The sequence below is a fragment of the Manis javanica genome, chromosome 12, assembly GCF_040802235.1.
Source record: "Manis javanica isolate MJ-LG chromosome 12, MJ_LKY, whole genome shotgun sequence".
NCBI classification, from domain to species: domain Eukaryota; kingdom Metazoa; phylum Chordata; class Mammalia; order Pholidota; family Manidae; genus Manis; species Manis javanica.
The window spans coordinates 42,810,695-42,825,180 of NC_133167.1; the positions used below are offsets into that span (position 1 = coordinate 42,810,695).

Here is a 14,486-nt window from a genome sequence, read left to right on the forward strand (position 1 = left end):
ATGAGAATTGCTGAATAAATGAATATACTCACAAACAGTCTGTGTTTCATTTATATGCCATCTGTCATGCTCACTGCTTATAATGGCTATCTCAGCCAGAGGGCCATGAAACTGAAGCAAGTGTCATCTCTGCATTCTTCTGCCCACCCATTGCCATTTCTGAAGCTGGATTAGTAACCATGTGAGATCACCACTGCACAAACAACTGCCAGCCCTGACCTACCGTCTTCTCAGTTTCCCTCTTGCTAGTCCAGAACAGAATCTCCTTTCAGGAGATAAAATTGGGGAGCATGGTTTTATCAGGATGTCCCACATCTCTCCAGCTCCTCTCAAATCCACCTTGCTTTTCAACATGATATCCTTAGTTCTCCTTCTGGAGTTAGAGGATGCACAATGAACAAGCTTAATTTGGCATCCAAAATGGTGATGGACCTTTAGTCCTTTGTAAACACAAAGACTAAAGTAAAGTGACTTCTCATACTCAATGAATTCCAGGAAAAACTACCTTATTAAGACTTCATGAAAAAATAACTTTCCCTTCATTTGTTTATACTCCTAGTTTGTTTTACAGGTTAGCTTATGATGAGACTTTCAAAATGCCCTAAAAGGGTATTGATCAATTTTGAGACTGAAGGTTGAAGGAGTTTGAGCTAATGCTCTGTTTCTTGGGTTGGGAAGGCAAGAAAAAACATAATTTTGATAATCATAACATGATGGTAGTGAAGAGAAAAGCAGGAAGGAATATTATAATATAGCAAGAACCTGAAGAGGTTGTGCCAGCACCTCACTGTGGATAACAAAGGTACATAGTAACACAGAAAGCTCACTCCCAACCTCTCTCACCTTGGCCATGTCAGTCCTGCCACCAGACCAAACTATGTGCCAAGCAATGGAAATACCAATTACTTCAATGTGGAAGATGGAAAAGTATGAGTTTAGAGGAAAGAGATTTTTTCAACCCATTTCCAGGGCACACCAAATTTTAAACCCCAAATTCATGAAGAATTCTTCATTGTGATGAACTGGGGAAATATTCTAGTACTAGATGGCAAAATATATATATGCTAAGGGGGTTAGCCTAGAGATTGAATCAAAATTGACGTGCAAGTGAAAATTTGCAACAAAAATTCTTTCCAAAGATTTGCAAATTCCATTAATTGTATTTCAGTTTATAGTATCATGCCATTAAGTTATATTAAGTATTTTAATGTGAAATAAAACATACACTTTCATGGAGAATACCACTAGTACAGATGATTCAAAATGAAAAAAAACAACCTCCTAAATATATTTTGCCTAAGAAAAATGTTGTTTCAAATATCATCTCCCTCTAAAAGTTCCCTTAGCCAAAATCACAAAATATTAGCATCATAACACGGTATTGGGAAAAGGATTTTGCATCTACAGTAAACCAAAAGTAAATAATTTAACTATAAACACTTTAGTGTTGTCTGCAGAGGTTACCACTCATTTTAGTGTCTAAAATACAATTGTGTCACTGCCAGTTTGGATCCTTGCTATCTAATAAATGAAACCAAAATCCACCTTGTTAAAGGTCCAATTTCTATAATAAGTTCAGAGCTCCAAGGGTATATTGGCTTAGGTCATTAAATATAACCTCAGTAGATAGTAATCAATAGGAATGAAAGAAAGAATTCACCATAAAGAAAAAAAGACTAAATTGAGCGCTGAATTATTCTAGAAAACACAAATGAAAAGAGCAACATGAAGAAACAATTCTGGTCTTAGCTACCTAGGTAATTTTAATTTTTTAATTTGCATCTTTCATCTCTATCCATGTTTAGCTTTAAATTATTGACCCTAGAGTATTATTATGACATATTGCAGAGATGATAATCCAGATATGTTTCATCACCATGAAATCTTATTTCTAAAGAAAACATGCACATATTCTATATACTTACTGGAGATGTTGATACTTGGGCTATTCTTAACTGGTTTTCCAAATCCTGTACTTTGTTTTTAAGTTCCATATTTTCTATTTCTAAGTCTTGAATCTGAAAAGCAAATCATTATTGAAAAACCTTCAGAAATTTATTCTTGGAAAATATTGGTTATTGTATTGGCTAAATTAATGAATAGGACTTCATATTATTTTGAATTTATGTACTTTATTTGCACAGGGGAGAAAATTATTTGATAAATCTTGTTAATATCAGAGAATTCTATGTCATTGGGAAGATATTTAGAATGTTTTTACATGTATGCAAATTTCATGTTCCTAATACCTCATCTCTATGTTTTCTTGTTGCACTGTACAGTCTGTTACGTATAATCTTGCAGTATAACCGCAAGACAATGAAACTTGCTTATGCTGATTTTGAAGAGTGGAGAAAGGGTATAATTTAATTACAAAGGCATCTGATCTGCATGGGAAACCACTTACCCAGCATCTGTTGCTTCTGCTGCTCTGATCCCCATGAGAAGCATCAGGAAGTGAAGCAAAGTCACATGAGAACACTAAGTTCTTGTGGGAATTCAATATAAAATGGTTAAAAACTGTGCAGGGGATCAGGAATGAAAAATTATAGGAACACAGTGAAAGCAGTTCCAATCAGTGTGGGGGAAATTTAATGGCAGGCCTTCTAATTTGTTTGATGATATGCAAGTTTCCCTGTACTTACATCACATAAATGTTAACCAAAAAGCTTAGTTTACTCACTCTTTTCTGTAGTCCTGCAATCTGTTTCCTTGTTTCAACATCTTTTCCTCCAGATTCTAGAAATTTCCTGTATGCCAGGTCAAATGCTTGGCCGATTGTTAAAGTTATCTCTTCAGCCTTTGTGAAAGTTAAACATGGTAGATTTGCAGTTAAATAATAATGTCACTGTTCTTTGAATCAAGAAAAACATTCACATGAGGTCCTTCTAAAGGGCAATGGCTGGGGGTAGAAATGCAGTAAATAAGCCAAGTAGTCTATGCTAACATCATACTTTAATGCCTACCCATGTACAACATTAAAAAAAAAATGTTTGGCAATTAAATGAATTGCTGTTGAATTTGGGAGCAAGAGGTCTCTCCAACTTCTCATATTTTATCATAGTATTTTTTTCCTCCTAGTGTTTTCCTCTCTTCCTCAACTACTGAGCGCCTATTAAATGAAAGCATAGTGCCAACGGCAGTTTGTCATGTTGCTTTACTACTTATTTCCTCTTCCGAGTGAGGAGGACTTGTTAAACCTGGCAGGTAACTTGAATGAAGCTGGCTGGGTGGTGTCTGTGGAAAACTTTAGTGTTGCCCTCTCTAAATGGAGCAGTTGCTACTGAGTTCTGGTTAATTGTTGGCTTGTGGAAATGAGCAGTTCGAATCCAGAATCGTCAGATTTTAAATATGTGAAGTGAGGTAAAAAAATATGAATTTTTATATGAAAGCTCACAATTTTAAGTGATAGTAAATCATTTTTGCAAAACACAGTGCTGACTGAACAAAATTTATCTGTCATCTGAATTTGGGCTCATAAACATCTACAATCTTTGGTCTATCAACTAGAAACTACCACAGATATACTAAGTCTGCCAGCTCATTCCTTCTCCATTAATAATTTGACTGATATCACCCTGTCTTGCACAACATAAACACTAAATAAAAATTTACTTCATTATAAAATTCATAAAGGCATTGATTTAATGCACCACAAGTATGTCATATTTAGTTATATGACTTCCAGATGACATAAAAACTGGTAGTATATGCAATCCTGCAAATTACAGGTTTTAACTAATCCACTGCAAATCCTAAACCTTTGTGGTACACTAAGAACAATCTACATTGAAAATATGCTTTATTAATAAAGCTTATTTAATTAAGATATCGTCATTTTATTAGTTCAATGTGTGTGTAACCCAGTTAACTAAAAAATGCAAAATATCTGCCTAAAATTACATATGAGGACTATCTCTTACAAATAAAAAGGAGGGGGGGAAAAAGCTATATTGAAGAATACTAAGTAAATGAAATTGCCAGATGACCAAATTTCTGCTGATTCAAACTAACGAAAAAAAAATCTATATGAAAAACAATTTGGCTGTGTTGGTGTCAAGATTATGTATAATATTAAAAACGGTAAAAGTGGTTATGATAAATTGTGGGAATAGGAGTGACTTTTTTCTGTTTCTAACATTGAGACTTTAGGTAACATGCTTTTATTTGTTTTATAATAAAAATACATATTTGTAAATTGTTTTTCCTCTACCTTTTAAATTATGGATTCAATGCATCCTCTTAATAACACAATGTGTTATCCTCAAATACTCAAGGCATACACTACAGAAAAACAATTACATAGTAATGTTGTTGAGTTACCATTAAGGACATTTGACTTCATTATTTGTTTATGATACCTTTTTAAAAACCTACCTTTGTTTTACAATAAGACATATCTTTTTATTAAGACAGCATTCAGCTTCTTGGTAAATATTCTGCATACTTTACCTCATAGATTCTCATAGCGACTCTGTGAGATGAGAATTATTATCCCCACAATTTATATGTAACTGAAATTCTGTGAGGTTATATAACTTGCCTAAATCTCTCACATTTTGGGTGGAGAGGACAAAACTTGTATACGATGAAGTGCCCAGATCGTGATTATACAATTAGATGTGTTTTGATAAATGTATGTATCTATGTAACCACAAACAATTAAAAATATAGAATACTTCTATCATCCCAGAAAGTTCTCCTATGCCTACTTCCAGTCAAATCACATTTCATATGGGTAACCATTGCTCTAATTGCTAGTACCATAAATCAGTTGTGCTTGTCCTTGAATCCATAAAAATGGCCATAGAGTATATATTCCTTTATATCTGGCTTCTTTGGAGTTTCTCAGATGCTGTATGTATCATTTGCTGGAATATTGACTAGTATTCCATCTAATGAATATACCACAACTGATTTATCCATTTGCCTATTGAGGGACAAGACATTTGTGGTGTTTTCAGTTCTTGACTATAAATATAACTGTTATGAACACTCTTGTAAAATCATCTTATGGACTTATGTTTTCATATCTGGCTAGATATCTAGAATGGAATTTATAAATCATAAAATAGGTTTATATTTAACATTATAAGAAACTGCCAAACTGTTTTGCACAGTGTACCATTTTACATTCCACCAGCAGTACAACAGTTCTAGTTGCTCCTCATCCTCACCAACATCAATCTACTGATAGTTTTTTTAACTTTAGTCATCTTACTGGATGAGTTATGCTATCTCAATGTGTTTTCAATTTGAACTACCCTGTTAAATAGTTATACTAGCCTAGTTTCATGGATGAGTAGGCTAAGAAGATCTGTATTTTCCCCCTGATTAAGTAATGAATTATAAAGAGCAAGAATATGTTTTAGAAGTTTATTTCAAGAAATTATTACAAGGCACACATGAACTGTAACAAGAAAATATAACAAATAGCTCCCAAACAGACTTTGTGAAAAGACTAGATGTAACAATTTCTTCTAGTAATAATAGTGCATGATTCTTTTGAAACATAAGCCCTTTTTTATAATTAGTTAACAAATAAGAGACAGGTTTTTAATTTTGCCTTATTTTATATTTCACTTCACATAATTAAAGAAAAAACTTTTGTGTTGGGTGAAGTTTTCATCTGCTTATCAGGGCTAGTATTAAAATTTTATCACATGCAGTAGCCAGTAAATAATGTATATTTATGAATAGCTGGAAACAAAATTGAGAAAAATAAAGAATAACAAAATGATATATAAAAAGCTGGCAGTGACTACATTTGCTTTTATTAAAGAAATCAAATAAATTACATCATAATGATTGTCCATAATCTAATTTTATTTTTTAAACTAAATGAGATGACAGTAGAAGTTGTATAAATATTAAATCTTAATATCAGAACAGGGTGATGCTAATAAAGTAAGTTCTGGTTTTATAGTGTATCAGGATAGACCTTCATCTAAATTTCTAGCAAGCTCTTCGAAATTCACAGAAGTACTGAATATATAACATAAAACAAATGATGAAAATGAAGGCCCCAGAAAGAGCCCAGGGACTCTGGAGAGGTCATAGTCATGAAACAAATATAACACACTGGGAAGAATGTAAAAATTTAGGATCATGGATTTGCAGTTCTGATTCTGTTGCTACGTAGCTTTGTGACTCTGGGAAAAGCATTGAATCCCTCTGGCCTAGATTTACTTGAAATAAGATGAAACAGTTGGCCCAAATAGGCCATTTTTTTATTTTCCAGCGTTTTACTTCTAAGTATACTTTTAATTTGGATAATTTTAGATTTATATGCAGTTGTAAGAGACAATACAGAGACATCTTGTGTACCTTTTATCCACTTTACCCCAGTGGTAACATATTACAAAACTTTGGTACAAATCACAACCAATTAATATTGATATTTATATAGTCAAGAATAATTCCATCACCACAAAAATTTCTCATCTTGCTGTCTTATGGCCATACCCTCTTCCAGTCTACTCTTACTGTTTCCTTAATCCTTGAAAACATAAATCTGTTCTCCATTTCTATAATGTAGAAATGGAATCATACAGTATATAAGCTTTTGGGACTGACTTTTTTTACTCCATAATTATTTGTAGAGTCATCAAGGTTGTTGATTGTATTAATCATTCATTCCTTTTCATTGCTGTGTAGTATTCCATAGTTAGTAGTATTCCTAGTTTGAATGTACTGGAGTTTGTTTAACTACTCACCCATTATCTAGGGTATCTACAGATTTGAGCTATTATGAATAACCTGATATAAATTTCCATGTGTAAGTTTTTGTGTGAACAAAACTTATGTCTGAACAAAAGTTTTATTTTCTCTAGGATAAGTGCCCAAATGGGTCAAATGATAGTTGCATATTTAGTTTTTTATGAAACTGTCAAACTGTTTTCCTGAGTGGCTGTACCATTTTATATCCACACTAGCTATATACAAATATGTATGTATAATTAATTTTTCCACATCCTTACCAGCATTTGGTATTGTATATTTTATTGTAGTCTTTCTGATAGCTGTGTAGTGATATATCGTTTTGATTTTAATTTGTTTCTCTAATTGATACCAATGTTATCTTTTCATGTGCTTATTTGCCATCTGACTGTCCTCTTCAATGAAATGCTCCTTCATATCATTTGCCAATTTTGCAGTTTGATAGGACTTTTTTATGCTGTTTTTTTATTGAAGTACAGTTAATACACAATATTATATTGGTTTCAAGTTTACAACATAGCAACTCAACAGTTATATACATTATTAAATACTGACCCCAAATAATGTAGTTACTATCTGTCAACATTGAAAGATGTTATGGAACTATTGACTATGTTCTCTATGCTGCATTTCATCCTCTGGCCAATTTATATAATGATTGAGATTTTGTTATGCTGTTGAAGTTTAAAAGTTCTTTATGTCTGCTGGATTCTAGTCTTTTGTCTGATAAAAGTTCGCAAATGTTTTCTCCCAGTCTTAGCTGGTCTTCTCATCCACTTCATAATAAGGCCTTTCACAGAAAAATATTTTTTGAAGTCTAACTTGACGCTTTTTCCATTTATGGATCCTACTTTGTGTGTCAAGTCTAAGAACTCTGCGTAGCCCTATATTCTGAAGATTCTCCCTGTATTATAGCTGTACATTTTACATTTAAGTCCATGATGAATTTACAGTTAATTTTTGTAGAAGGTATGAAGTTTAGGTCAAGGCGAATTTTATTTGTCCATGGAGATGCAATTTCACAAGCACCATTTGTTGAAAAGGTCATCTTTTACCCTTTGATCTACTGCATTGCTTATGTACCTTTGTCAAAAATCAGTGGGATACATTCATATGGGGTGATTCCTGTGCTTTCTTCTCTGTTTCATTAATCTATGTATCTATTCCTTTACCTCAACTACTGTAAGAATGTAAGTCTTGAAATAGGATACACAGATTATTCTAAGTACATAAACTATTCTAAGTATATAATGTCTTAAAATAAGATACAGATTTCTTTCACTTTGTTGATCTGTTTAAAAACTGTTTTAACAATTCTAGTTCCTTTGCCTTTCCATACAAATTTTAGAACAATATTGTCTATATTTACAAAAAAAATCTTGCTATGATTTTGATAGAAATTTTGTTAAACCTGTAATTTAATTTGGAGAGAAGTAACATATAGTAGATTGAATCTTCCAATCCATGAACATAGTGTATCCCCATTTATTTACATCTTTTTTTATTTCTTTCATCAGCAATTTGTAGTTATCAGCATATAAGTCCTATATATGTTTTACATCTTAGGTTAGATTTACACATATGTATTTTGTTTTTCTAAGAAACTGTAAATTTTTGTATTCTTGTGTTCATTGTTAGTATACAACAAAATGATTTTTGTATGTTTATCATTGCATTCTGCCACCTTGCTGAACTCACTTTTAAATCTAGGTATTTTTTTGTAGATTCCTTTACCTAGTCATCTGCATATAAGAACAGTCTTATTTCTTCCTTTACTATCTGAACCTTTTCTTGTCTTATTGCAATGGCTAGAATTTCCAGAACTGTGATTAATAAGAGTGGTTAGAGTAGACATCCTTGCCTTTTTCTCAGTCTTAGAAGTATTCAGCTTTTTACCAGTAAGTAACATGGTATCTATAGTTTCAATTTTAAATGCTCTATCAAATTGAGAAAGTTTGCTTATTTTTCTGAGAGTTTTTAATTATGATTGGAATTGATTTTTTCAATATTTCTAAAGCATTGATTGATCTGATCATATGATTTATCTTGTTAATATGTTGACTACATGGTTAGATTTTTGAATGTTGAACGGGACTTGCATCTCAGGAGCAAGCTCTACTTTGCATATATAATGCTTTTTATACATTGCAGAATGATATTAGCTAATCATTTGTTAGGAATTTTTGCATCTATATTCCTGAGGGATATAGTTCTGTCCGTAGTTTTCATTTTTTACACTGTCATTGTCTGATTTTGGTATTAGGGAAATATTAGCTTCATAAAACATACGTGAGTGCTCTTAACCTCTTCTATTTTTTGGAATAAGTTCTGTAGAATAATGTTAATTCCTCTTGAAGCATTTTATAGATTCTTCCAGTGAAACAATCTAGGCCTAAATATTCATTTTTATTAAGTTTTAAGTTATATATTTAGATTCCTTCATAGCTATAGGGTTATTCAAATTATTTAATATTAGGGGATTATGTTGTCAGAGATGTTGTCACCTATGTTGTCAAATTTATGTGTATTCAGATATATACAGCATCCTTTTATTTTTCTTTTGCTATTTGGAGGGTCTACAGTGAAAACTCCTATTTCATTCCTGACCCTGGTAACTTCTGTGTTTTTCGTTTTGCCAATCTTACTAAAACTTTGTTACTGTTAGGATCTTTCAAGGAATCATCTTTGTTTCATGGATTTTTCTCTATTGTTTTTTTCTCAATTTCATTAATTTCTTCTTTCATCTTTCTCATTTCCTTCCTTTGAATTTATTTTTATATTTTGTTTTTTAGCTACTTCAGGTAGGAACTTAAGATTATTGATTTGAGAATCTCCTTTTTTCTAATGTATTAACTTTTATAAGTTTCTTTCTCAGTATTGTTTTAGCCATATAACAAGTGTTGGTATGTTCTCTTTCATTTACATATAACTCACCTCATTTAAAAATTTTTCCTTTTAGAATTTCCCTTTGACATTTGGAACATTTACAAGCACATATTTCATTTCCACGATTTTGAAGAATTTTCAGTTACCTTTCTGTACTGATTTTTAGATTGATTTCTTTGTCATTTCTTTGTTGTTGTTTAAATTCTTTTAAATTTTTGAGATTTATTTTATAGCCTGGTATGTGGTCTATTGTGGTACATGTTTCTTTGGCACTGGAAAACAATGGGCATTCTGCTGTTATTGAATTAAGTGCTCTATAGCTGTTAGATACTATTGGTTGAATATATTACTGAGAATTCTATATTCTTGGTGATTTCTCATCTAGTTGCTCTATCAATTTTGGGGAGAGTGGTGGTGAAGTCTTTAACCACAACTGTGTATTTGTCTATTTATCCTGTAATTCTCTTCAGTTCTTGTTTCATTTTGCAGCTTTATTGTTTGGTTATACTTATTTAAGTGGTCTTCGTGGTGGCATGGCTCTTTCATCATTATATAATGTCCTCCTATCTCATAATTTTATTTTGAAGTCTACTTTATGTAGTATTAGCATGCTTCTGCTTTTACTAATGTTTGCATGATATACATATATTTTTTTCAATTTCTTTATTTTTCAATCTGTGTATATAATCTATATCACAATATTTGCATCAAATTCTTGTAGGCAATATGTATTTGCATTAGTTTTTTTAACCAATACTGGGAATTATTTGTTATATTTAGACCATTTACATTTAATATGATTTTTAATATAGTAAAATTTAAGCTGCCATTTAAGTTTTTTTCTTTTCTGTTCTCTATAGTTATTTTCTGTATTTTCTTTTCACTGTATTCCTGTGTGTTTCCAAAATATTTTTATAATAAAATCTTGATTTATCTATGGTATTTTAAAATGTATGTCACTTTAAAACTTTTTCAATGGTTGCTCTAGGATGCACATTACATTTATATAACTTATCAGTCTACTGGTCCTGTCATTTTTCCAGTTCAAATGAGGTATAGAAATCTTACCCTTTACATCTCTTCAACTTCTGTTTATAATTGCCTTATGTATATCCTATACATATATACATATATATATACACACACACACACTATACACTATATATGTGTGTATATATATATATATATATATATATACACATTTAGATTTATATTATTAAGCATTTTTTCCTTCTATTTTCTTTTCCTTCTATTTTCAATCATAACTTAGAAAACTGAAGATTTACCCATATCCTGTTCTTTTTTTCCTTCCTTATGTTCCAAGTTTCCTTCTTTTATTACCTCCTTTCTGTTTAGAGAACTTCCTTTAGCCTGAATTTAGGGTAGATCTAGTAATGTAAAATAATCTGTTTCCCCTCATGTGATAATTTTTTGATTTCTGTTTAATTCCTGAACTGTATTTTTTCTGGCTATGGGATTTTGGTTTGACAGGTTTAAAAATTTGTTTTTCAACACTGAAAATACATTGTGTTACTTTCTCCGTGCTTTCATGGCTCCTAATGAGAAACAAACTGCTTTCAAACTAATTTTCTGCTATAGGACTTGTTTAGGTCTTGCTGACGTCAAGATATTTTTTTTTACTTTCTTTATTTTTATTATTAAAAAAATTTTTTTTATTAAGGTATTATTGATATGCACTTTTATGAAGGTTTCACATGAAAAAACAATGTGGTTACACACTTACCCGTATTAACAAGTCCCCACCCACACCCCAATGCAGTCACTGTCCATCAGTGCAGCAAGATGCCACAGATCAACTATGTGTCTTCTCCGTGCTGCACTGTTCTCCACGTGATCCCCCACACCATGCATACTAAACATAATATCCCCCAAGACTTCAAGATTTTTTTTGTCTTTAGCTTTCAGAAGTTTGACTATGATGTATCTTGGTGTGGAATTATTTGGGTTTATCCTGTTCGGCATTCACTCAGTTTCTTTAATGTATAAATTTATATCTTTTGCCACAATTGGAAGCTTTGCAACTATTATTTCCTCACATTTTCTCAAGGCAGCCCTCTTTTTCTCTGTCTTTCCAGGACTCTGAAGACACACAAATGTTAGATATCTTGTGTAGTCCCACAGTTTCCTGAGAGTCTGTTTTGTTTTATTTTTGTTTTTATATTGCTTTTGTGTGTGTGTGTGTGTGTGTGTATACTTACATAGGGTTATTAACTGTGTATTGTTCAGATTGGGCATTTTCTAGTTTTCCATCTTTCAGGTCACTGATTATTTCCTTTGTCTTCTTCATCCTAGTATTGAGCCTATACAGTTAGTTTTTCATCTGGTTGTTTTATTTTCAGTGCTAATATTCCAAGTTGGGTTTTCATTATATCTTCTATTTCTTTGCTTAGATTTTCTATTTCTTTGATAAGACTTTATGCTTTTAATTTGTTTCCATAGTGTTTATAACTTATTTTTATAATGGCTTTTAAAAAATACATCTGGTAGTTCTAATATCTCAGCCATTCTCAGTGTTGCAATGTACAAGGCATATTTTTTGTTATTCATTTAGTTTAAGATCTTCCTGTTTCTTGATATGATGAGTGATTTTCAACTGAATCCTAGATATTTTAGATATTCTGCTATGAGGCTCTAGAAACTGTTTAATCTTTGTATTTCAGGTGGCTCACTATAAGACAGTTCCCGTAGAGGAGTGGGAATGGGAAAGCACTGCCTCACGAATGCCCGGTGGGGATAGATGTTAAGCTTGCTCACTTGGACTCTATTCATTACTGTTAAGCAGAGCTGAGTACTCCAGCTCCACACATGTCACTATGAAGGGAGGAAGACTCATTAATATATGACATGATACCATTACTAAAGTAGTGAATACCAGTATCGTGGCATAGTAGGACAGGTTTCATCTATTTCTCAAACTATCAACAATTTCACAGAAGTACTGAAAAGATAAAATACAATAAGTAGGTAAGATAAAGGCCCCTGTCAGATCAGATGGAACTCTGGAACTCAGTTGTGAGAGTAATATAGCATGATGAGACAAATGCTACAGGGGCAATCTAAAGTTTTAAATTTTAATCCTGATTCTGTTACTACATAGCTTTGTGACTTTGGGAAAGTCATTCAAACTCTTTGGCCTAGGTTTCTTAAAATAGGAGGAAACAGTTGTGCCAACTGGGCCATAATTTATTTTCTTATTTTAATATTCTGTGATTAGCTATTTAAAGGTAATAATTAAAGAGGATGGCATAACCAAAATTCTGCATACATATCAAATCAGTTTTCTTAATATAGTCATTATAATTAGAGAAAAATAAAACCTTGAAGTGAAAATGATGTAATGAAACTCTGAGGAAATATATCCTCTTAATGCTCATGAAAGGGATATCAACTTATAGTTGGAGAAATATCTTGGACCCTTACTTTTCAAAGCTCAGACTTCTATCTAGATGCAGGAAAATAGTTGGTGAACTTCCTAAATGCAAATTTCCTGAACACCAGTCCCAATAAATAAACTTATTTTTTTGAAGTGGGAACCAAAAAGGCTGTATATAAAAGTCCCTCCTTAACAGCCTATGTATGCACACTAATGGTTGTGAGGCACTGTTGCAGGCTTCAAAAAATTATTTTCAACTTACAAGAAAAAAGAAAGCTAATATGCTGAAGCCAAAGAGAATAATGGGTCAAGGAATTAGAATTCTGGAAATAAATTACAAACAATATGATCAGGAAGAAATAGTCTCTCCTTCTAAGATAAGATAGTTACACAGGGATTCTGGCAAGTTTATATCCAAGTAATCCAGCAAATTTGGATGGGGATCAAGTAAAGTTAAAACACATAAAAAGGCTAATATTTACAATGAGCTCTGATTATGACTATTTCAAAGGGCTCCACGGAAGTTTGTTTCTAGGTGTAAGGCAAGAAAGAGCTGAGTTTACTGTTTGGTGTAAGTGGTTAAAGGTTATTATATGTTGCACATAGAATATAATCAAAAAATATCAACCTTAATCTTCCCCATCACATAGGGAAAAACATCTACAAATAATCATGGTTAAGAAGCACTTGGAATATAAACATAATGCAGTTATGTAATAGCACAAATTTCAAAAACAACATAAATTTCATATAAAATGCCTTATGTGCACAAAATATTGTCTTATATGGGTAAGCATATTTTTCTTATGAGATGATCTATAATGTTCATAAAATTCTCAAAATATATTATGACGCCAAGTAGCTTAGCACATTGCTTTGCCTTTTTGGAGCCCTATAATTTAAAAGATAGAGATATTAAGTTGCTATGCTTTCTGTAAGTTCTTCCACGTGGTCTTTTCTTTAAGAAAAATTCAGTGAGCATCTATTGTACACCCAATGTTGAAGTATTGACAGATTTAAGGGTACTTCATTCTCAAGAAACTCACATACTGAAGTCAGAGAAATAAATTACATAATAGTGATAATAATATTATTGTACATATATATATATAATATATATGACAGCATAATAATATGCTATTTTGACAGCATGAAAAATGAGCAAAAAATGAATTTTAAGCCCTTTTTATGTCTAAGCCAATAATGTTGTGGTCAGAAATTATTCCTTCATCAGAGTCATCAATATATGCAATGTATGCTTGGATTTCACTCTTCATGTTTTATAACAGGAACTTAGACTAGGTTATGATTAGCATTAGCTTGTTAGGCTTATAATCAGGACATGGGGTTTTCCTTAAGATTCCATATGATTACAGAACTGTTGCAGGACTTAGCTTTGGAAGTCTCTAATTGCTCTACCTGCTAAGAATTTTAGATTACATTCACAAGCTAACACATATGCACACATCCAGACACACACACACAC

The 14,486-nt window shown here is 32.0% G+C and overlaps 1 protein-coding gene across 10 annotated transcripts in view; it reads right to left on the reverse strand.

Annotated features, from left to right (window-relative positions):
- GULP1 (GULP PTB domain containing engulfment adaptor 1) overlaps window positions 1–14,486 on the reverse strand; it is a 295,772-nt gene that overhangs the window by 30,153 nt on the left and 251,133 nt on the right. For 7 of the 10 annotated variants that reach the window (XM_073218543.1, XM_073218540.1, XM_073218536.1 and 4 more), the window contains 3 exons: window positions 2,684–2,800; window positions 2,408–2,488; window positions 1,926–2,018 (listed from right to left, as the gene is read on the reverse strand). In XM_073218543.1, coding sequence (XP_073074644.1) covers window positions 1,926–2,018; window positions 2,408–2,488; window positions 2,684–2,800 — 291 coding nt within the window. The remainder of the gene's footprint in view (window positions 1–1,925; window positions 2,019–2,407; window positions 2,489–2,683; window positions 2,801–14,486) is intronic. The other 3 variants (XM_073218544.1, XM_073218541.1, XM_073218542.1) reach the window with 2 other exon arrangements.